This window comes from Euphorbia lathyris, chromosome 1 (genome assembly GCF_963576675.1).
Source record: "Euphorbia lathyris chromosome 1, ddEupLath1.1, whole genome shotgun sequence".
Lineage (NCBI taxonomy): Eukaryota > Viridiplantae > Streptophyta > Magnoliopsida > Malpighiales > Euphorbiaceae > Euphorbia > Euphorbia lathyris.
The window spans coordinates 104555218-104577850 of NC_088910.1; the positions used below are offsets into that span (position 1 = coordinate 104555218).

The 22633-nt window shown below is 34.5% G+C and overlaps 2 protein-coding genes across 3 annotated transcripts; one reads left to right on the forward strand and one right to left on the reverse strand.

Moving 5' to 3' along the window:
• Positions 1-303: 303 nt before the first annotated feature.
• Positions 304-6542, forward strand: LOC136209854 (uncharacterized). 2 transcript variants are annotated; one of them, XM_066001465.1, is made up of 12 exons: positions 304-352; positions 2429-2513; positions 3002-3053; positions 3152-3172; positions 3265-3318; positions 4217-4267; positions 4498-4560; positions 5148-5213; positions 5341-5379; positions 5582-5704; positions 5783-5875; positions 6028-6542. In XM_066001465.1, exons 3-12 carry the CDS (start codon positions 3036-3038, stop codon positions 6373-6375), a joined length of 876 nt encoding a protein of 291 aa, XP_065857537.1. In that variant the 5' UTR covers positions 304-352; positions 2429-2513; positions 3002-3035; the 3' UTR covers positions 6376-6542. The 2 variants fall into 2 exon arrangements, with proteins under 2 accessions (XP_065857537.1, XP_065857528.1); XM_066001456.1 differs by lacking the exon at positions 304-352 and adding an exon at positions 1423-1763.
• Positions 6543-7260: 718 nt separating this feature from the next.
• LOC136209866 (phosphatidylglycerophosphate phosphatase PTPMT2-like) lies at positions 7261-10402 on the reverse strand. Its single transcript, XM_066001477.1, has 6 exons — positions 9629-10402; positions 8721-8843; positions 8344-8437; positions 8168-8250; positions 7995-8084; positions 7261-7843 (listed from the first exon to the last, which is right to left on the reverse strand). The coding sequence occupies exons 1-6, from the start codon at positions 9851-9853 to the stop codon at positions 7460-7462; spliced, it is 999 nt and encodes a 332-aa protein (XP_065857549.1). The 5' UTR covers positions 9854-10402; the 3' UTR covers positions 7261-7459.
• Between the last annotated feature and the right edge of the window lie 12231 nt (positions 10403-22633).

Here is a 22633-nt window from a genome sequence, read left to right on the forward strand (position 1 = left end):
TACTCTAATACTAGGTGTGCTATTCAAGTAAACTTAGTGAGCAAAAAATTAGGACAAGTAGCCTAATCATAGCCATTCATCATGATCATTGTGATGAATGGTGGTGATGGTGTATAGGAATGCTTAAATGTGGTTGATCCTATAATGGGCAGGTGGAGCTCTTCTAGAATCTACTATTGTGGTGATAAGACGAAATTGCCCTTGAGTCTTTGTACAAAGATTAAAAGAACCCTTGGACAATTATTAAGTGTTGGAAACAGTTTGTACTTGATTGATCTTTTACTTATCGAGAAGATCCAAAGGAAAGCTAAAGGTCTCATCTTCTTCTCCTTCATTTCGTGTTCCATCTTCGGTAAACACTGAACTTCATCTTCTCCTTCTTATCAAAAGCTTTCTCTATTTTCATTACTGTAATACCCTAAAAATCTCATTCTAATCCTAGAAAAAAGAAAATTTAAACACATAAAATGAGTAATATCTTTTACTAAATTTGATGTTTGCAGTTAAGTTTTTTTATAAATATGATATGAATAATTAAAGAGTGTGTATATCAGTCAATAATAATCTATAGTGTATGTGATCTCATATTAATTTACTGAATAATAATCTTATCTCAATCAATCTGACTGTACCTACCAATCATCCATTCCAGTTACAGATTTGGCATTTATTTCTTTTCATATTATTTTCCATATTCCTCACCCATTCTAATTAATGTAAGGAAACCCCTTTCAATTCTTCTTTTCTTTTTTTTTTCTTTTTTTTTTTTTTTGAAAGAAAGCCCTTTCAATTCTAAACATCGCCGATAATGGCCCTGCTTGGGAATTAGCTGTTAGCTGATTACATTAGCTGTTAGCTGTTAGCTGATTTGACTAGCTGATTTGATTAGCTGTTTGTGTAGATCTGTTTGGTAAAAATTAGCTGATTGATAATAACGGTTTGTGCAAAAAGACGAATAAGGGCATTAATTTTGGCGCAGGAGAAGAGGGAGTCTATCTATTAGGGTTAAAGAAGTCCATTAATTTTAATATTGCAAAACGCTAATTGAAAAAGCTCCTTTTAAGAGCTTTTTCTAAATTAGCGTTTTCATCCCAAACCTCTCTCTACCAAACACTCTAATTAGCGGTTTCAGTGGTCAAACCTCTAAAGTTGGTCAAAACCGCTTTTTATATCCCAAAACGCTCTTTACCAAACAGAGCCAATTGGTAAATTAAATATTACCAGTAGAAAAAGCATTACAAAACCGAACCAAATCACAAAATTAATTATTTTTCTTTTTCTCGTGTCCCATTAATTATATTATTTTTTATGTATTAATATAATTTTTTTGTTAGTATATATAATTATTATTTGCTCATCTAATTAATGCTTGTGACGTTTGTTTGTTTTTCATTAAAATAAAAGAATTGCGTTAAAAGTATGTAATGTAATGCAGTTGAGTATTGACAAACCTGCCACTGCCAGTTAGAAGGACCCATCACTGGCTGATTTTCCCTTTCTGCTATGTGAAATCAAATTCTTCGATCAATTGGTTTGGTTACTTCTTCAAGGAAGAATTCATTATTTCATCATCAATTGCTTTCAGAAGTTCGTCTTCCTCTTCCTCACCATTCACACTTTCTCTGCTCCTCTCAAAAGTTCTTGGAACTTCTGAATTCTTAAAAAAAAAAACCCACAATTCATGGCTTTTTACTCCGTCTTCATTGTTTTAATTTTATGTGCTGTTCCAGTTGCTCGTTCTATACCCTTTGTAGTTCTTCATGGTAATCAATTATCTTTCCATCTTTGTTTATTTTCATGAACTGACTTCTATTTTTTAATTACTCCATCTTTTACTCAATACGGATGTTATTCTTTTTCTGGGTATGTTGATTTTGGTCATTATCGGTTATGGGGAGCAAATAACCGATGATGATCGTTAATGATTATGGAGTCTGATTCTGTCAAATGTTACTGCTTTTAGTTCATCGAATTCAATTAAAAGTTTATGGTTCTAATATTATAACAATTAACTGATTCATAGAACTTCTATTGTTGAATAAGCTAATGTTTTGATTTGAATGTCGATTTTAGTGTTGTCCTCTCTAAGCTGCAGCTTATGAGGAGGGTTTTTCTATTATAACGATACAAACTTTGTAGACTTCTGTTCTGTTGTTGTATATTTTGGTATATGGGTTATCCTTAATGTGCATAACATGAAGAATCATTATATTGCATCAGAATTTGTTGTTGAATGAATATGAGGGAAAGGGCAATAGAATAGAATGAAGTTTCACATGAGGAAGGGTTTCTTGTAAAAAAGGATGCATCTATGAGATATGCCACTGATCTTAAGTTTGTGAAATCTATTTATTTTAAGTTGCATCTTTTTATTTTGTTTTTTTTCCTGTTCTTTTAAATAATTCTTGTAATTCTTCCTCTGTGGCAGGAATTGGAGATCAATGCAAGAATAAAGGAGTAAATCAGTTCACAGAGTTGCTCAGAAACTATTCCGGTTCTCCAGGATATTGCCTGTGTGTAATTTGTTTTCTTTTAAGTAGGACTTCCAATTTTTGAAATGATAACACAATTTAGAAATACAATCCATTTGACACGATTATTATTTTTGGTGCATTTATATAGTATATAATCACGTGGGATATATATATCATATAATACGATTATGAAAGGACAGCCCGTTTTGACACCCTTACTTTGAAGTATCTTTGTGGTCTGGATAACTCTCTTTTTTATCTGCACTGGATTTATGTTGAAGTGTTTCATAAATTAACTTTAACATGTTTATTTAATGCTTATTCAAAGAAAAAAATACTTATTACAATGTCATTTGATACTAAAATATGAGTTCAAGGTCTTAGAAATCACTAAGCATTTTTCCAATTCACAATTTCGGTTCTATTGAACATCACTGGACAGTTAAGTGGAACTCATAAGTGAATTCGCCCTGATACATTTTTTCTCAAAGTGATTGGCATTGTTTTGATCCTTGACTTATGTGCAGAGAAGTTGGGGATGGAACATGGGATTCATGGTTTATGTCTATCGAGGAACAGGTAAAAGGGACTAGAATTCTACTGTCTTGTTTTTTGTTTTTTCTCAAACAACTTCTGCCAATGCCCCTTGTGATGTTAGTCATATTATATGTTTGCAGGTTGAAGCTATTTGTGACAAGGTGGGAAAGTTCTAGGGCTAATTGTTGGCTATGTATATCCAGTTTTATTCTCGAAATTTGGTTTTGCCCATTAATAACCATCATACATACAGGTGAAGGAAATGAAAGAATTGAGTGAAGGTTACAACATAGTTGGTCTCTCTCAGGTATCTTCTCTTGCTTGTTTTGTTTCCACATTTCCCGTACCTTTTTTGGAGCATGATTTCTATGATTTTTATTCTAGTTACTTACTCGAAAGGTGCCTTGATAGATTATATTTTAGCATTTCAAATGCCTTTAGTTCAACGAAATTACGTAGTTACACACTTATAGCTCATCTATAGACAGAAAGATTGAACAGTTCTAACAGGTGTAGTCTCCTCTAAAATGTTGGTTAATGAGAATTGTTAATGATTATCAATTAACTTATTCTTAGGCTGCTCCAAAAGCGTCACATGTGACCTCTGTTTAAATATGTGATGTTGGGTCTTCCCTGTTTCTTTTTCCCCAACTTTTCTTTTGGTATAGGGAAGATGTTTTTTCAGGGGCCTATAACACCGCCCTTCTCTTATTCTCACCTGTCTCCCTGCTTCAGTTAGATCATTTTCGTAGCTGCACCTTTCTCACTCGCCTATTCAGTATTTCACATCCAAGAGCCTTTTCAATCCTTTTGGATATTTTGTATCAATTATATTCATAAGTTTCTATTTAAACAAAACAACATCCTTTCTTGTTTAAGGTTTAAATGTGCATTTTTTATAGTTCTGAGTTCTGACCTTTAGTAAACGTGTTTCATCGCTATAAGATGATATGTTACTAATTGAAGAAATCAAGAAGAATTTTGTCTAATATGCAGCTTAATGTTTAGTTCACAAAATTAGAAATATAACCATTAGCAGACGTTATGTCTAAAACCTTTTCCTTTGTTGTTTTTGAATTTAATTACTTGTAACTTGCTACTAAAACATTTGTTTTCTTTTTTCTGCTATTGTTTTGAGTATAACACTCGGAAAATATGTCTTGAATGGTTCTGATTCTTTATTGTTCTCTCTCTTTGGCTTACAGGGCAACTTAATTGGTCGCGGTGTGATAGAGTTTTGTGAGGGAGCACCTCCTGTAAGATAGCTCTGCATTAACTTCGGTTTGAATTTTTTCCCATTTTATGATATCCCTTTATGAATCCAGTGCTAATTTTTCATATCAAGTTCATAAACCTTTTGATAGGTTCTCCTTTTGTTGCATAGTTTCTATAACAGTGTAACATACTATTACTAAATATATTCATAACCTTGGATTCACAGAGCAAGTACAATAAAAAATTCGTTCTGTTTTCCCAAATACTACAGGTTAAAAATTACATATCTTTGGGAGGACCTCATGCTGGTACTGCTTCTGTCCCTCTTTGTGGTGTAAGTACCATCACGACTTTTCTCTAAGCTTCATTTGGGTAATTCCTGCTTTAGTTTTCAAACGACTAAAAGCAAATGCTTAGCAGAAATGACTTTACTGTCTTACAAAGGAATAGCTCCGCATTTTACGAACTAACTAGTTTGGGAAACCACCATTTCATATATTATCTGATTGGTGGTATGCATTCTTCTGGAGTTTTGGAACTCCTGGGTCTGAAGAAAAGATCCCTTGATTCATATTCTCTGCGCTGGTTGCTATGATATTTTCATTAAGATTTCTTGATCAGTATCCTAGATTTACTTAAATTTCCGTAACAATGGAGTCCATAGAACTGTTATGTGACTCGAACATTAGAATAGAGGCTTAAATCCTTAGAACAAAGCCTTCCTGCTATAATGACCGTTACAGGGAGGCTTGGTAACTAGGAAACAGCTTCGTCTCAAAGTTCCGAAAGAGAAATGTCGCATGTGAAGCTTGGTAACTAGGAAACAGCTTCGTCTCAAAGTTCCGAAAGAGAAATGTCGCATGTGAATTTTCTTCTTTTCTATTGAGAGCTCTTAACTTCTGCAGTCATTCTCTTTTGCAGTCCGGTATTTTCTGCATAATTGCAAACAACCTTATCAAGAAAGAGATATATAGTGACTATGTCCAGGTATTTCTTTTCCGATCGCCCTTTTCTTTTTGTGCATTTCCAGAGTCCCGAGAAGGAATTTTCCACTGTATTAATAATGTTCTCGGCCAAGGCCTTAACTAATGAACTGTGGTATGTGGAATTGCAGGATCACCTGGCTCCTGCTGGCTATCTCAAATTACCTAATGTGAGTAATGAGCCCTTTAAAAGATTCTATTTTTGCCTTATCTGTATCAATTTGTTCCAAAGCCTTTACTACCATGAAACTGTACAGAAAACCTTTCGCTTCGTTTCCAGGTCATTGGTTCCAGTAAAAACCGGTCAAAGCCTTCACTTTGGTTTGTAATTGTGTGTCCATTTTGTAATACAAATTGTTTGCATATTGCTAGGACATTGATGACTACTTGGAAAAATGCAAGTTTCTTCCAAGGCTCAACAATGAACGCCCTGCTGAGAGAAACCAAACATACAAAGAAAGGTTCACAAGTTTGCATAATTTGGTTCTTATCATGGTGAGGATAATATTTCCGTATTGCAATGGCCTAAATTTGGATTACTGACCAATTATTATTCATTAAAACTTTCAACAGTTTGAGAATGACAACGTTTTGATACCAAAGGAAACCTCTTGGTTCGGTTATTATCCTGATGGATCTTTCAAGACAGTCACATCAGTAGAACAGGTAGAGTCTTTACTTCGAAACTAATTCATTAAATTCGAATTTGCATAATCATGAGTTTCAGAAATTGTTTTGATATATTGTCTCTAAAATTGGTAACTTCCTTCTTCTCTACCTTATGTTTCTTCATTTGTATTTCGATATGATGGATGCAGACTAAGCTGTATACAGAGGACTGGATCGGGCTGAAGGCACTACACACAACAGGAAGAGTTCAGTTTGTAAATGTGTCAGGCAACCATCTTGGAATCTCGAGAGGCGATATGAAAAAGCATGTAGTGCCTTTCTTGGTGGATGAAGCATCAGTATCAGTAAAAAGAGAGAGCAAAACTGTGGTATTAAGCCGGAGAATTGGTCCAAACAAGCAGAAAGAAGAGATAGAAGCATCTGAATATGAAAATGAAAGGGTATTAGAAGGATATTCATCTTATAAGTGGCCATCATCAGTCACTTCCTTTTTCAGAGAACTAGTTGACCTCCCGGAGGACAACATTTCAGATTAAGCATCTCAAAAAGCTCAAGCATTTACGACCCTACGGCTATGGATATGTAAAAAGTCTTAAAGACAAGTTATATTAAACTCTATAGAAAAAATGTTATAACTTTGTCTATTGAGGATTTGGTATTAATCATAGGTGTTTTCACCTAATACAAATTGATGTTACAAAAATTGCTGCCAAGTCTGAACATCTAAATGACTATTTTAAAATGGTACAATTTTACTTCTAATATTGGCAATTAAGAGCAATTTTACTCCTAACATTGATAAATTATATCAATTTGAAAATAATTTATCAAATTGTCTTTTCAATTATGAATTTTGTTATTTACGTCATTTTATCATTTATTAATAACAAAATACAAGTAGAGTGAAAAAAATTAAAAAATTATACTAATATTTTGTATAAGTTGGACAAAAAATCCAAATATTTTATTGTATTTAAAAATATTAATAGAAACAAAATATTGCAAAGTTAGGGATAAAATTACATTAAAAAAGGTAAAATCACTTTAGGGATAAAATTACATGACTTTAAATGTTAGAGGTCAAATCACTTCTTAAGAATATTTTGACGCCTTATCCCTAATATAAATAAATCTGAAAGCCTCAGCCTCATTTTAGTGACTTTAATTTTTCTTCTGCAGTCATCCAGTTCGGAATCCTAACAATGAGAATTGTCACATTTCAGTGAAATGTTAACCAAAATTCAGTAATTGTCAGTGCATATAACCCTATAAATTCATCAATCTAACTTTTTTCTCCACCAACTCAAGCTGTTCAACTTTAAGCCAAATGGCCTGTTATGAAGAAGATGGTTAGCAGATTAAATTGTCTTTAACCTGATAACAGGCTACGTGGCAAACCACATCAAAAAGCAATAGCAGGATTCTCATGAAATGTAACATTCATTAAGCGAAAGGATCGTTTTTCTTACACTGCATCAAGACACCTCAATTTAAAAAGGGCTTTGAAATACAAGTTTTGGCACTGCCTAATTAACAACTTATTTTCATTTATATACCAAAAGAAAAAAATTTCAAAGGAAACTACTTGCCAAACCACTTGATGCAAATTTCAGTCTTCTCTCAATACACATGGATGTCTACATTGATACCTCCCAATCGATTTGCCTCGATTGCACAGCTGCTGCTTGTACTTAACTGCTCCTCCAACATCTTTTGCTGAGTCTGGCAGCGGAACCAGAGACACGAGATTCTTTCCAGAGCTGCCTGACCAGCAACTCGAACACGGTATGCCACACTTAAATCGGCCCATATCTCTCTACCAGCAACACTTGATCCAAGATCGGGATCGTACCCATCAAGATCTGCTTCTGAAACAACTACTACAGAACCATCATCGAAGGTCACAAAATCTCTTGAGCGTGCTGGCCTTGGGGTTCTAGTTACAAGATCAGTTGTGTCGATACAGACACCTCTCACCTTAAGGTTGTAGTATTCCTGAACAGCCTGCAATTAAACAGCCTGCTATAACATTGCTACCCAAAGAGAGTTCAACCTTGTATCATCTGGGGTGAACTCAAAATAAATCCGTAACTTCGTGATTTTTAAATTGCTTGTATATAGTAAACCAACTGAAATTCAAAGCTTCCAGAATTACCCGATACTGAGCAGATGCCAGGAGTACCCTTGGCCTGATTGACCTGACATAAGAATATGCAGCATCTGGTGTCATCTGCCTGTGTTGCACCTGCAAAAAAAAAATCGTTGAAAAGAAGAATTAGAGAATTGGAGAGAGACTAGAACAATATTTGAGTCCATTTTAGCACTTGCCAGATAACATATAACAACAGTTGTGCTTCGCCCCCGACCAGCCTTACAGTGAACATATGTACTCTGTCCCTTCAATACATTCTCTGAAATCGAGAAGATGAGAAATCTCAGAAACAAAGTATCATCTGTTTCATATCAAGATGTCCATACTAAAATAACTAGTAATGGAAGCTTACGATGAATGAAATCAACAGCAAGGGAAATATCAGTCAAGGACGGTGCAAAGCAGTAGTCTCTTGTAGGAATAATCAGATGATCAATGTCGTGAGCCTATGGATATTAAATAAATCACAGCAAAATATCAGAATGCAGGAAAACAGTATAGAATTTACTGGTTCAGGAAAACAGGTATAGGAATCTACTGGTTCATTAATATTCTACTACAACAAACAAAAATACTTTGTAATTGAAAGTGGTCTTGGGTTAGGCTAGTGGTATGCTCAGATCAAATAAACCTGACATGACCAAATGAGATTGGGCCAAGCTAGGGTCTATGCTTAGCCTATCTCCACCGGGCCCACTTTCAGCTATAATCTTCGTCCTGAGAACTCACCAGATATAGAGATGTTGGAACCAAGGTTTCATATGACTCATTCAATGTGACCACTCCACAAACTCCTTGCTCCTTCAGACGAGGAACATCAGTTGGGAACGGAACAGCACCTAACAGTATAAACTGCAAGATAACACTATAAAGATTAGTAAGAAGTTCGGTTGCCCCAGCAAAAAGGGTGATCACATAAAATCTTTCAAGGCTGAATATACTGCTAAAACAAGAGAGAGAGAGAAGCATCCTAAAATCTTGACCTTAAAATATATAAGATAGTAAATTTATGTATTTTGGTTATTGATAATTTGAAATACAAAATTGTGCAAAGAAATAGCGACTTCTTTCTTGAGAAGTGATGGAAACGTGCTCAATATCATTTGCTTGACCTTGTTTTTTGAAGAAAAACACCACTTCACTTTGTGAGTATTTTTTCACGAAAAGCAAACATGAGATAACAAATCCAGTCTTTCACTAAAATTTCCAACAGTTGTCCTGAATTCAAGTTGTTTATGTTTCGCCCCTTCCTCGGAGAAAGAGGATCAAGCAATTCCCAGTCCTGGTCCTTGCGGATCAGATTATTCATGCAAAATGGAAGAGTTTGCTCCCAGATGGATGATCAACTCGAAATTGATTGATCTAAACCACCATCTCAAAACTAAACAAACTCTCTCTGTGCAAAATAAGGCTGATTTAGTCCGCAAAGTCAAACAAGATTCACCTCAGCAATTTGTATTAAATCCGCAAATAGAAGTATGATAATTCATCAGAAGTAAAAGTATTCAGAATTGATTGTCACAGTGAATATAACGTATATGATATCATCTATGTATGCGAATTTCCAAGACAAAAATCAGAAAATCATATGAAATTGTCAGAAAAAAGAACCACGAAATTTGCAAGAAGCAGTATACCTGATCGACCCTGTCCCACCAGCGAAATTCAGACTCAATCTTATTTCTCACAACATTATAAATCAAAGTCGGGTAAAACAAAGCACGAGCACCAGCTCCAACCAAGACCCTCTTCGCTTCCCACGCAACATCGCCCTTACAATTGCTCTTATTAACAATTTCCACACACGATTTCTCCACTTCCCCAATCTCCACCTCACCTCCCTCCAATTCCTCAATAATCATAGTATCCCCAATACTCAACCCGCTATAAACTAATAAGAAACCCTGAATTCAAAATATAACACTATATACAGATTATGTACGCTTGGCACTTACACAAATTGTGGATCACAGATGAAATGAAATCTCATACAACTAAAAACAGAAACCCTAATATCTAAAGGGACATGATGCATAAAGAGTGGATTTCTTTACAGAGAAGACAAACACCAAGAACTGGGTCAAAACGCGAGATCAAATTAGAAAATAATGAATCGTGGTTTCGAGAAGATACCACCATGGTATGATGGTGAACAGAGGATCAATCAAAGGGCGGAAAAATTCAAGCAGTGATGCGATCGGAATCAAAAGGAAAGGATGATGATCGGGTAGTAATTGTAGAAATTCCAAAATGAAAATTGAAGAAAAGCTTAATCTTGAGTGGTAAGAATTGTGAGAAATGAGAGATTGCCTTGATTGTACTCTTAGAACTTTGTGGAAACAAACTTTGAAACAGAAAGAGAAGAGAGAAATGGTTAGGGAGTAGGAAGGAAATTAAAGGAAGTGGGGAGTGGGAGGGGAGAGAAAGATCAAATGACGTGGAGGGGTTGAAAGGGAGGTGTGAAATTGGATGAGAAGATGCCACCTGTCATGGTGTTGAGGAATTTTAGGTAAAAACTTCGAGGCTCATCCGACATTACCAACATTATGTCATGACCGTCGGGTTGGATTAACTTTTGCGTCTTTTTTTCTTTATAGATACATATCTACTGCTAATATTTTTGCTTTTTGTTCTTCTTACGGTAATTGATTATTTTTATAAAATTAGGCTTTTTATTTTTGTTCATTGTTTGATTTATTTTTATTTTTTATAAAAGGTTCATTATTTTAAGGAAGAACATAAATCCAACGAGTTGTTACATAGTACAGTATATGAAAATAATTTTAATTTAAATATGGTATAAAATTACATGTAGAAAATTAAAATAATGTTAATAAATATAGGCATAAAGTCGATTGCACCCCTTAAACTATACCCTGAAAATCAATTGGATCCCCAATTTAGCAATTAGATTTCTAAACTTTATTCAACTCACCAATTGGACACATATTAACATATTAAGTGATTAACGTTAATGGCAAATCTATTATGTGAAATTGAAAACCTGCAAACGTCTCTCTTCAGTGGAGGGAACTTTTACAGCTTTTTGAAGTGTATTCAACTACTAGTGGTGTTTCGGTTGTTTGACAATTTCTCACTTTTAATCTCGTGTTGATCTGAGTTTCAGAGATTTGAGTTTTGTATCAATTTCATCTAAAGCTTTATCTGTTATTGAATTAGTGGATTGAGGGGCCGTTTGGCTCTACGGTGGGTTTCTTCATCTTCTTCCTCCTATTGATAACTCTCCATCTGAGTCAGCGAGATCATGACCCTCAGGACTATGAGAGCCCAGTATTGGATTGGAATTGAATCAAAATCCAAGAGAAAAAAGAATACATATGACAAAAACAAGGAAATTGAGGAAAATGATTGAGAAAGGTAAGAAGTTTCACAGAATTATTGATGAGATGTAGAGAAAATGAGTAGAGGATGCAAAGATAGTGAGACTCAAAGTATTGTGAGCTTCTAAACTTAATGGAACTGACAGAGTGAAGAATGGAAAATTTTAATATCAGAGGGTTTAGATTGATAATTCATTATCATATCTTAAACATATATAACATAGAATCTGAAGAATAAAAATAAAAAATGAGATTAAAGTAGAGAAATAAGTATATATAGACAAGTATTTCGAGCCTATTTTCTTTCTATAGGTTCCAAGAGTTCCAGGCATAAGCATGCTTTCAGAGTTTGTGCTAAGAATTTCTGCAGTTTATCTTCCTTTTGTTAACATGTGTTCAATTGGAGAGTTTAGTAAAGTTTAGGGATCTAATTGCTGATTTGAAGAGATTGGGTATCCAAATGATTTTCAGGGTATAGTTTAAGGGGTAGAATGAGCTTTATGCCATAAATATATATTGGCGTGATAGCTTCTGTAAGGTGATACTTCAATGACTGAGATAATCTTTTCAGTATATGAGGTAAGACAGAAAGCAGTGCAACTTAATTCTGATGTCAAAGTTAGGAGAGTATATGATAGAATAATAAGTAATTGGAATGAATGTGTGTATGTACCTTGATTGTAGTATTTAGGTCGTATTTATAGGATGTCCATGGTAGATCTGTCAAATGTTGTTATCCCTATATTCCTCAAAAGATAGTTGAACGTATTATAGGTATTTATGTTATACCTGTTTTGGATTTCCTTAATTCTAAACAGGTTGGCGAGTTATAATCCGAGATGGACCCGGATATCTTCTTATTGGTCCATGTGTCTGAGTATGGAAATATTCTTATTTAGTTCGATTTGACGGCTCGTTTGATCCAGATATCCTTAGTGGTGTGGGATGAGGACACATGTGCATCGATGTTATTTCATATGACATCAAATATCCCCCCTTGACTCCTGAAGTTCTTTAGAGCTTCGATATATGAAGTCTTGTCACGTGAGGAATGATTCAACATTCCGTAGATGTTTAGTCCTTCAGATGCCCTATTTAGAGTGAAGTATGGAACATTGCATTGCAAGTGTACCATTACTTTCTAGAGTGGGTGTATCATTGTGTCATGTGACATCACTGCCTTGAGTAAGCGTGCGACCTTCGTTTAGTAGGCGTGTGTAGCCTTCTTTTAGTAGGCCTCGTTATGATCGTGTTGAGTTTCACTAGATGATTGACATGCGTATTTGGGCTCTTTTAGCCTAAGAGAAAGTAGATGGAAAGATTTGTGATTCTCAATGAGCACATATAGTACATGCTCTTCATTAATAGTGACTTCTCATCTATTCTTCAATAAATGCGTGGAAAGGGGGTTTTGTGGCGATGAGTTTCTGTTTCCAGACTTTTACATTCTTTCTTGCGTTAGGAGCTTTGATTGGTTTTCCAACCAAATGTAAGTTTTTTTCTCTCTCAATTTTCTTTTTTACTATATGTTATGGGATTAAATCAGTTGGGCTTATGTCAAGAAAGCCCACTATGATTTAAGGAATTTAGATGGGCCATAATCAACGCAAGAGAAAGAAGAGTGATAGTCTTGGCCGAAGCTTTGACCTTAGTCAATGATTCAGCCATCTTCATATTGCCGAAGGCAGCTTCTAGAGGAGCATTTATGAAAGACACGTGGACCAATCAAAACGCTGGACTCCAAATACACGCTCCTCATTTTCACAAACATGCACGCAAAAATAGGTATCATAAGCTGCCACGTGTCTAAGGAAACCACTTTAATTATCTATAAATATTAGAACTATTCTCAGAATTCAGGTATCTAATTTCTTAATCACTTTGATATATTTCATTCATCTAGTCTTTGATATTCTCTCGATTATCAACTGACTTTAGCATCGGAGAGGGTTTACCGGCCTCCGGCCCCTTTTCTGATGGTTATTGTGTTTTCATGTGATCGGAATTATAGTCTCAGAGACTCATTACACAAATGTACGATAACATTTTGGTGCAGTGAGAATGAAGCTTACTTCGTAGCAGGATGGTTTACGTTCAGTCATTTTATGGTACATCCCACAATTGAACCTGTTCTCCAACATGTTACTCCATAAATTGTTCAACCAATTGCTCATTCTCTAGTTCCACTCAAAAGAGTGGAAGATATTCCTAGTTCTTCAGCTACTACCAATCGTGGCTTGTTAGATTCCTGTAATTAGTCAATTCCTCCTCCTTTTGTTACGCCAGTGCTTGATCAGCAAATTGAGGCTTGTCTGGGGTCTTTGAAGCCAGAATAGCGGTGTTCCATGGATAATCTTACAAAATAGTTAATATACAACACGGGCTCCATGCAAGGGTCTATGAATATGTTGAGGGTTGAGTATGTCTCTCAGATGGAAGCAATGCGTTTAGAGTTACTGGAAGCAAGGAGAAGTGGTAGAAATAAGGAGGGGGCAGTTCTGTTGCCTGTCCTACAAGGCATCACACCACCAAGACATGTCCTAGGAGGAAGGATCGTTCAGTAGAGTCTCAGCCTGAGAAGGGGAGAGGAAGATCTAGGGAAAGGTCTGATAGCCCCCAATATCGGAGGTATCATCACTCACCTTCTCTGGTGAACTCAAGATCCCCGAAGAGACGAAGATATGATCATCATGATTCTCCCGAATCATTGGTTAGACATCATGATTCTCATAAGAAAAGTTCTGGTGCATCTAAGTCCCCTAATCATTATGATTCAGAGCCTATGAGGCAAAAACTAAATGAGCTCTCACTGAAGGAGGAAATGCTAAATCTCATCAAAGACGAGCTTCGGTAGGCTATGAAAGATGAGTGTTTTCAGGCTAAGGGTTCGGTGGCTATTAAGACTGAAACCCCTTTAAGTGCAGAAATCATGAGCCAGCCCATGCCTAGAAGATTTAAGTATTCAGTACTGAAAGATTACAACGGGATGACCGATCCCACTCTTTATGTAAAAAAAATTCAAAAAGCTCTACAAACCACTACGGCCATGGATGCGGTCATGTGCAGATTATTTGCAACAACATTACAAGATTCGGCCACTTACTGGTATTGATCAATTGCTACATGGGTTTATTCGGTCTTTTAGGCAAATGTCTCAGGAGTTTTGTGATCACTTCATCACTTCCATTACTGAAAGTAAAACAATGCAATATTTGAACTATCTGGTTCAAGATCTGAGGGAATCATTAAAGGAATGGGTGGAAAGGTTTCAGAGGGTGGCAATTCAAATTAAAAATATGAATGTTGAGGCAGAGTTGATAACAAGAAGACCTCATACATTTCCAGATATGGGTGTTCAAATTTGGGTTGGCTGGGTTATAATTAGATTTTTACCCAACCCATATAAGGAAACTACTTCATGGGTTGGATGAGTTATGTGGGTTGGAATAATTTTTTTTAGATGGGTTAGGTGGGTTGAGTTATATGGGTTGCATGAGTTATAGTGGGTTGAAATTTATTTTGTTTTCTTTACTATTTTTTTTCTATTTTTTTTTATCTCAAATTGTGTAGGTTTTTTTTTGGAACAATAGTGTAGGTTAAATACTAAAAAAAAATTAAATTGGTATTATGTGGTTTAAACTATATTTTTATTTATTTTACTTTTATCGAACCACAAATCTCAAATAATAAAAAATAATAATAAAATATGGGGATAAAGATTAAACTTGACCCTAACGTTTACAGAAAAGTATATATTTGATTTTAATATATGAAATAATACATATTTATCTCTAACTATTCTAATCAATATCAATTTTACTCTTACATTACTAAAAATGTGAATATCCTGGTTTGATTGTTATTCAAATGTTACATCGAACCTTCTAAACTTTAATTATATCTATGATATATAGTGCGTTACAAACATAACTACAAAAAACTTGTTAAAATTTTAATAACTAAGTTTGTTATATATAACCAATTAAAGTTGACTTGAGTGGTTAAATGTCTCAAGTAGAGAAAGAAGCACCTAAAAAAAGAGTTAGAAATTGGATTTAATAAAATTTGCAGTCTTTAGTTGCAATGTAATCGAAAGAGTCTCCTAGTTTTTTTCAAAACTCCCTTTAATTAAGCCAACGTCGTTTTTTTATCCATTTAAAATTTTAAGCATTTTTTTAATAGAGTACATGAATCGGCATAATCGGTGGATCCGCCCAGTTAACCATTGATTTGGATGTCATGTCCGATTTAGGTATGCTTTTTTCCATTTTAGAAATTTTTTTTATTGTTTTCTCAATTTTCCGGATTTACAATTTTCATTTTTTCAGTTTAAAAAATATCAAATTATGAATAATCACATTTTTAAAAAAATTTAAATGAGATAAATAAAAAAAACAAAGTGAGAATATATAGAATTATATGTGTTGAGTGGATTAGACGGGTTGTTGAGATGAGTTATGATAAACCATCAAATATAAGATTTATAATCCATTCAACCCATCTAACCCATCGTAACCCACTTAACACTATATTTCATGAGTTTGATGAGTTAAAATTTGGTGGGTTATAAAAACCCAACCAATTTTGAACACCCCTATTTCCAGATTTGATAAGGAGGGCTAGAGATTTTGTTAAATGGGATAGCCATCAATTTGAACCCACTACTGAAGCCGAAGGAGGGGAAGAGCGACAGGGATAAAAAGGAATATATGAAATTTAAAGAAGATGTAGATCGCAATTATGTACCTCTAAATGCCCTTAGGAGAGTAGATTCTAATAAACAGCACATTCAGTATCCCCCAAAGTCAAAATCTTCAATGGTTTGCATTGTGAGTTTCATATTGGTTTGGATACTGATAGTTATCAAAATTTTAATTTAATTCAGTTTAGTCCTTTCGATTTATTTTCAAATAATTAGTCGAACTTCGTTGTGGCGAGTTCGTAATTGGTGTAGTTTTACCCAAAAATCGAGACGATAATATTCGATTGAGTCTCGAATTTATTCTCGTTTTTATTTATATTTCATGTATTAATTAACTTTTCTTTTTGTTTTTATTCATTTATACTTTTTAATAACTTTCTGTTTTATTCATTTTAATCCCTAATTAATAATTTTCTGTTTTATTCATTTTAGTTCATAATTTGGAACTTTTTTCATTTTAGTCCTTGATTTTGAACTTTTTATTTTATTCATTTTAGTCCCTAATTTGGAACTTTATTTTTTTTAATCCATTTTAGTACTTAATTTGAAGTTTTCTATTTTTTTCAATTTGATCCCAGAATAAATTTTTTAGCTTATTCAATTTAGTTCTTAATCCATTTTTACACTGTAATTGATTCTATAACTATTGTATTTATTTCCAATATTTTATTTGTGTTGATAAAAATATGGGAGATTACTGTTTTGGTGCAGATTGAAGGCTCGCGAATGCTCAGATCTAATTGTATTTAATTTATATTCATTCCATTGCTTTTGAGATTGTAATATTTTGTTGCTTATTTATTTTGTGTATTAATATGCAATATGACATAAAACATGATTTTCGAAACAAAACAAGCATTCAAAACGAATTTAAAAGATTTAAAAGAGTTATTAAATTTAGAAATGTTAAGTAAGGGTCGGAGGGTACACACTGGGCCATTTTGAGAGTGTTTAATATTTTGTTCGGATAGAATATTAATTTTGTCCAATACCTAACTTTCCAAACCTACTTATTTCCTGCAAGAAATCTCAATAAAAGTGGCGACTCTTTCTCCGATACGAATTTGTAGTTTCATTAATACTATTAAAAATGGTTCGCTTTTCTAATTACTCTGTTGAGAATGAAAAACCATGGAACTCTCTCTTTAAAACATATACCATCATGGCCAACACTCATATGTTAGTAATTCTTTTTTAATTTTATCTTTCATAGGGATATGAGCAACTAGTATTTCCCAAGAAGCTTTGCACAATCATAGGTGCTATCAAAACTGTAACTATTAAATTGAATGGTAAACCTTATCATGTTAATCCTCTCATCTACCATTTCATGAGCGTTTTTCACGATCTAAATTGAGAAAAACTTCTGGATTAATTACACTCCTTAAAGGATTACTCTTAGATATAAATTCAAGTGTTATCTTATGTACATAATTAATTATGTTTATAGATTTCCGTTTTTATAGTTAAAATCTCATTAAATTTTCTATCATCATGTAATGGAGCTTCCTCTACCAGACCTGGAGATTTTCTATGGTCTCGAGTTGAGTTCCCTTTACCGATTTGGCTCTTTTTTTCTACAGATCTAAAATATAAGGCACCATTTTATTTTGTTTTAATTTAGAATTTCTTTTTCATAGATTGATTGTTAAAACTATGGAGTCCTTTAAACTCCTCATTTGCTTGACTCGATGAGCCTTTCATTTACCAGTTTCCTACCTCGCATACTAAGATTTGTCTTTGATCAGGTGAATCTCTCGTAATTCATATGAATTTTTTTTCAATCATGCAAGGTGTAAAATGAAGTCAATCCAGATGTATTATTAAAGCCAAAACTTTATTGGGGTCTACTCATTAAGTATCAAAATAATTAATTTATTTTCATCCAATCAATGATCAAACTAAATGTTTATTCAAACCTTCAAATATATAGTTATTGAAAAGGTTTAAAACATTGACCTATAAAAAATATTGGTGTTTGCACTCTAACCTATGATTTGGTAATTTTTATCAAAAAAAAAACTTATCAAAATCAATAAATTATGAATCGATTTGAATATAACTATCTGAAATATATAACTGCAAAATTGATTTTTGATTATACATAGTGAAAACGAAAATTACAAAAAATGTGTATTCGTGTGCAAATTATTACACATAGGGATTTTATTTCCCATTTATTTTGTAAATTATTGCACAAATATTTTATTGATTTCAATCTAAATATTTTCAAATTATAAATCAAGGTGGAAACCCCAATTTTTTTTTAAAAGACCATGAACAAATAATGCCTTAAACCTTTGAAAATCATTGAGGTAAGTTTTGACATAGAATAATATAACAATCACTTACAATTAAATTAATATGGAGCTTATGTTTTTTTTTTAAAAATCTATGGAACTTAAAACAACACTAGCTAGTTATGTTATTAATCCCATAGTTTTACATATACGACCAACATTTTCTAAATGCATACAATAACAATTAAATATATTATCCAACCACAGATTTGGATAATAATAATAATAAAAAAAAATCTTATCTTAAAAAATCTAAAATGGAAGAAATACTTAGCCTACCTCATCATGATAAAATAAATATAAAGGAAAAAAAAGAAAAGTATTACTTAAATTAATGTGTGGCCTCTAATAATTAAAAAGAAAACATGTCCCTATCATATTTCTCATCCTAAACACATCATGCAACAGAAAGGAAAAGTGGGTGCTTAAAAGCAAAAAAGAAAAGAAAAGGGAAATTATTAAAATTGAAATTGATGATAAAATAATAAAAAATAAATAAATGCAAAATGTTTATTTTTTTTGCAAAAGATAGAATTAATCATAGATAGAAAATAACATTCTAATTATAGTGAGAAAAGCGAAGGTAGGCAGGCAGCCGCCCTTTCCCTTGAGAAACCATCAACGAAGTGAATTATAGATTATATTGTGATGAAATAAGTGGGTGGCACCCATAATTCAATTCTATCTTCTTCTCCTATTGTTCAATAATAAAATGATGGCAAAATTAGGGATGCTAGCCATTAGGATACTTGCTACTAATATCATTTTCCTACCTTTATTCCTGTGTACTGCTAAATACCGCTTCTTTGGACAATTATACCCTTCTTATTACAGTAAAACCTCTATATAAGAATACATTTAGGACTGTGCTATTTGTATAACAATTGAGAGGTTATTATTAAATAGAGTTTGATAATAGAGGTTATTTACCAAGTTGGGACCAAGTTTTTTTTTTATAACAAAATAGAAGTTATTCCTATATAGAGTATTCTTATACAGAGGTTTTACTGTATTTTCACCCAAAAAATAGAATCCTCTCAAATCCTCTCAAGTTTTTTAGTTTTTTCAAAACCCAAACTAAAAACATCATGTCACCAAAACACGGGATGGAAAAAGGCATGATGGGTATTCCGGTAAGTTTTATTTACGAAAATATACACGAAAACATGAGTTCCATCTCCGGAATCGGAGATGGAACTAAAAATAGGACAACACAAACAAAACGAAATTTTCCTCCCGCTAACCTATCTCTAACCATACTGGTCGAGCCATTCCATCTCATCTAGAATCATCAATCAAAACTTCCTGGATGCCTGCAGGAGGCATACCACACTCGTGATAGCCTGGGGACAACTGTCCTGTGAAGTTCGCCATCCAATTGGCCGCCCGATTGCGTTCTCTGTATGAATGAACCACCTTCACTTGCCAATCCCTTTTAAGAATCTCGCAACACTTTCGAAGCAAGCCATGCCGTCTAAGTAGCGGTTTATTCCCGTGCTGCAACATCTGAACCAGAAACTGGGAGTCGAGCTCCATAATTAAGTTTCTGATCCCTTTCCTCCAAGCTAGCTCCGGTCCCAGATAAGCTCCCCATAGTTCTGCCGCCGTCGATGTGCTAGTGCCCATCCGGGCAGCAAAACCACTAATCCAATCCCCTTTCCTGTTGCGTAACAAGCCACCGGCCAAGGTAAGGCTCGGGTTGCCTTTACACGCACCATCATAGTTGAGTTTGTACCATCCGTATTCCGGTGGCCACCAACGAATGATTCTGGATACCTTTTCTTTTACTATTGTTAACCTGCTCGCTGCAAACGCTTGCTCGCTTTCCTTGATCCTTGATGAGAGGAAGTAGTGTTTATCCGAAGGATTCACGCGTCCCGTGTCCATTTCTCGCTGGCACCTCCATCTCCACAGCCACCAGCAGATAATTGGAAAGCTATGGTTCCACGACCTGCCGCTGATAAGATCTGTCCTGCTTACATTTCTGTCAATCCACCGTTGTAATGTGTCCCGATAGAACCATCCTCGCTCGCCTCTTGGGAGAAATTGGTTCCAGGCCCTCACAGCTACCGGGCAGTCCCATAGTACATGGACCGTCGTTTCTCTGTTACCACTGCTTGTGCACGCTTCCGAACTAGCCAGGTGATGTTTGACTCAGTTTGGCACCTAGGGCAAACAGGTGAAGATCTTGTTTCCCCTAAGGTAGAAACAGGTTCGCCACCTGTTCGGCCCCTAGGGAAGAACGGTGATGCGCACCCGTTTCTTCCTTAGGGGAAACGGGATGGCGCACCCATTTATACCTTAGGGAAAAGGGAATCTTTACCCATTTTCCCTAGGTAGAGAACAGGGGCTGCACCCGTTTGGCCCTAAGGCTGACTGGTGCGCCACAACCGTTCGGCCATAAGAGCAAACGGTTGCGGCGCACCAGTCGGCCCTAGGACTGACTGGTGCGCCGCACCCGTTTTGGCCTGGTTCAGTTGGTGTGAATCACCTGCCCAGGCTAATTTATGGTATTTTTATTTTTTAAAAATTTAGTGTCGGGACGCCCATAGGCGGACCTGAAATAGTAAAAAACTTCGAAAACGTGGTATTGAAGCTTGGAAATAATATGTTGTTAATTTGTCATTATTCATGTAAAAAGTAAATTTCAGATAGAAAACTTATTAGAGATTGGATATGTAGTTAATTGCTTCCCTTGTTAATTTATAGATTGGGATTATTAACGGTGGTTCTGGACACTATTGAGGAATTTCCGCAAGTGCACGGTTTTCTTGTAGTAATAAAAGATGTCGATCCCATGAGGAACAGAGTTATTACTCACTATCACTTAATCTGTTTCTTTTGTTTACAGTAAATATGAATTTTATGGAGTTAAGTTATCTGATCTAAAAATCTAAACTAAACTACAGTAAACTAAGAACAACTTTGATAAATTAATTATTTTTATAGAAATGAAATGGAATGGATGTGCTTAAAGTATGTTTTTATAAGTATTTATTCTAACATTACAGGCTAAGTTAATTATTGTTTCCAATTTACTCTCTCGATATAAATCAGAGTCCTTTATAATTTCATATAAAGCATTCATTCCTAGTTCTCACATAGAGAATTAATTTCACTGTCATATGAAATTACAAATATACAAGTTAACATACGGCAATCATTTAATAAACCTGATCTCTCTAGCAAATACTGAATGATCAATCCCTTATAATCTTAGTTAGGATCAATCTCTCAATGTGTTTCCTAACTTAAGAATATCAATATATGAAAAGATTGAAAACATCCATATAAGGAAACTCTGTAATGGAATTTATGTAATACTGAAGAACACTTAAATATTGATTTGATTGAAAAATTGTAATTCATAAATATGAACATAACATTAAACATAAATGTAAAGATTCAAGAAAGAATGAATGAAGTTAAAGGGAGAAGGATGATCTCTCTATCCTTTACATGTAGTCTTCTTCTTTCTCCTTGATATCTCTGTTTCCAAAATTCACTTGTAGAATGGTGTGTTGCTCTCTAGTTCTTCTGTAATATTTTTCAGATCTAATCTCTGTATCTCAGATTCTTCATTTGGCTTCTTTAAATAAGGAAATGAAAGCACCCCTCCATTGGGACATGTCTTTTCAAGACACCTTTCTGGAAGGACAAGTCTTTTAGGATGATAAGATGCTATTTTTGGAAAAAGATAAGTTTTCTGGAATGATATGATCTTTAGAATCTGGGAAGGAAATTATTTGGTGCAGCATCTGCGACTTATACAAAAGCTCGCGCAATCTGGACTTTCAGCTTTCTTCATAAGTTTGGCTCATTTGCAATCACAGGGGGAATTTTCTCCTAAATTATCTTAAGTATCTGAAAGGTAAAATAAAACACGTAATGAAGATAGAATACTTAAATTTATTAATGAATACTTGGATTATTTAATAGAACACAATATTAATGTACTTAAAATATGATCTTTTTAGGTTCATATCACACACCGACATACATCCAGTCGTGCTGTTACTGCCTCCGATCGGAGGATCCGGACCGAGCAGAGAGTGATAGGGGACGTCTAGAGGGCACACGATGCACATGCTCAGCGTGTTGGACGTCAGCAGGAGGCTGATGATTCAGAGATGGACGTAGATGGCTCTACGTCTCCCCCTGAGTGCTGATATTGTCCTTATACCGCATGTCGTAGTGACGAGCGGTCGATACGGGCGTTTTTCTGCTGTAGGGTCGGCATCTGGTAAGAAATTTAAATTTAAATTATATATTTATTCTTGTATTAGTTTAATTTAGTTA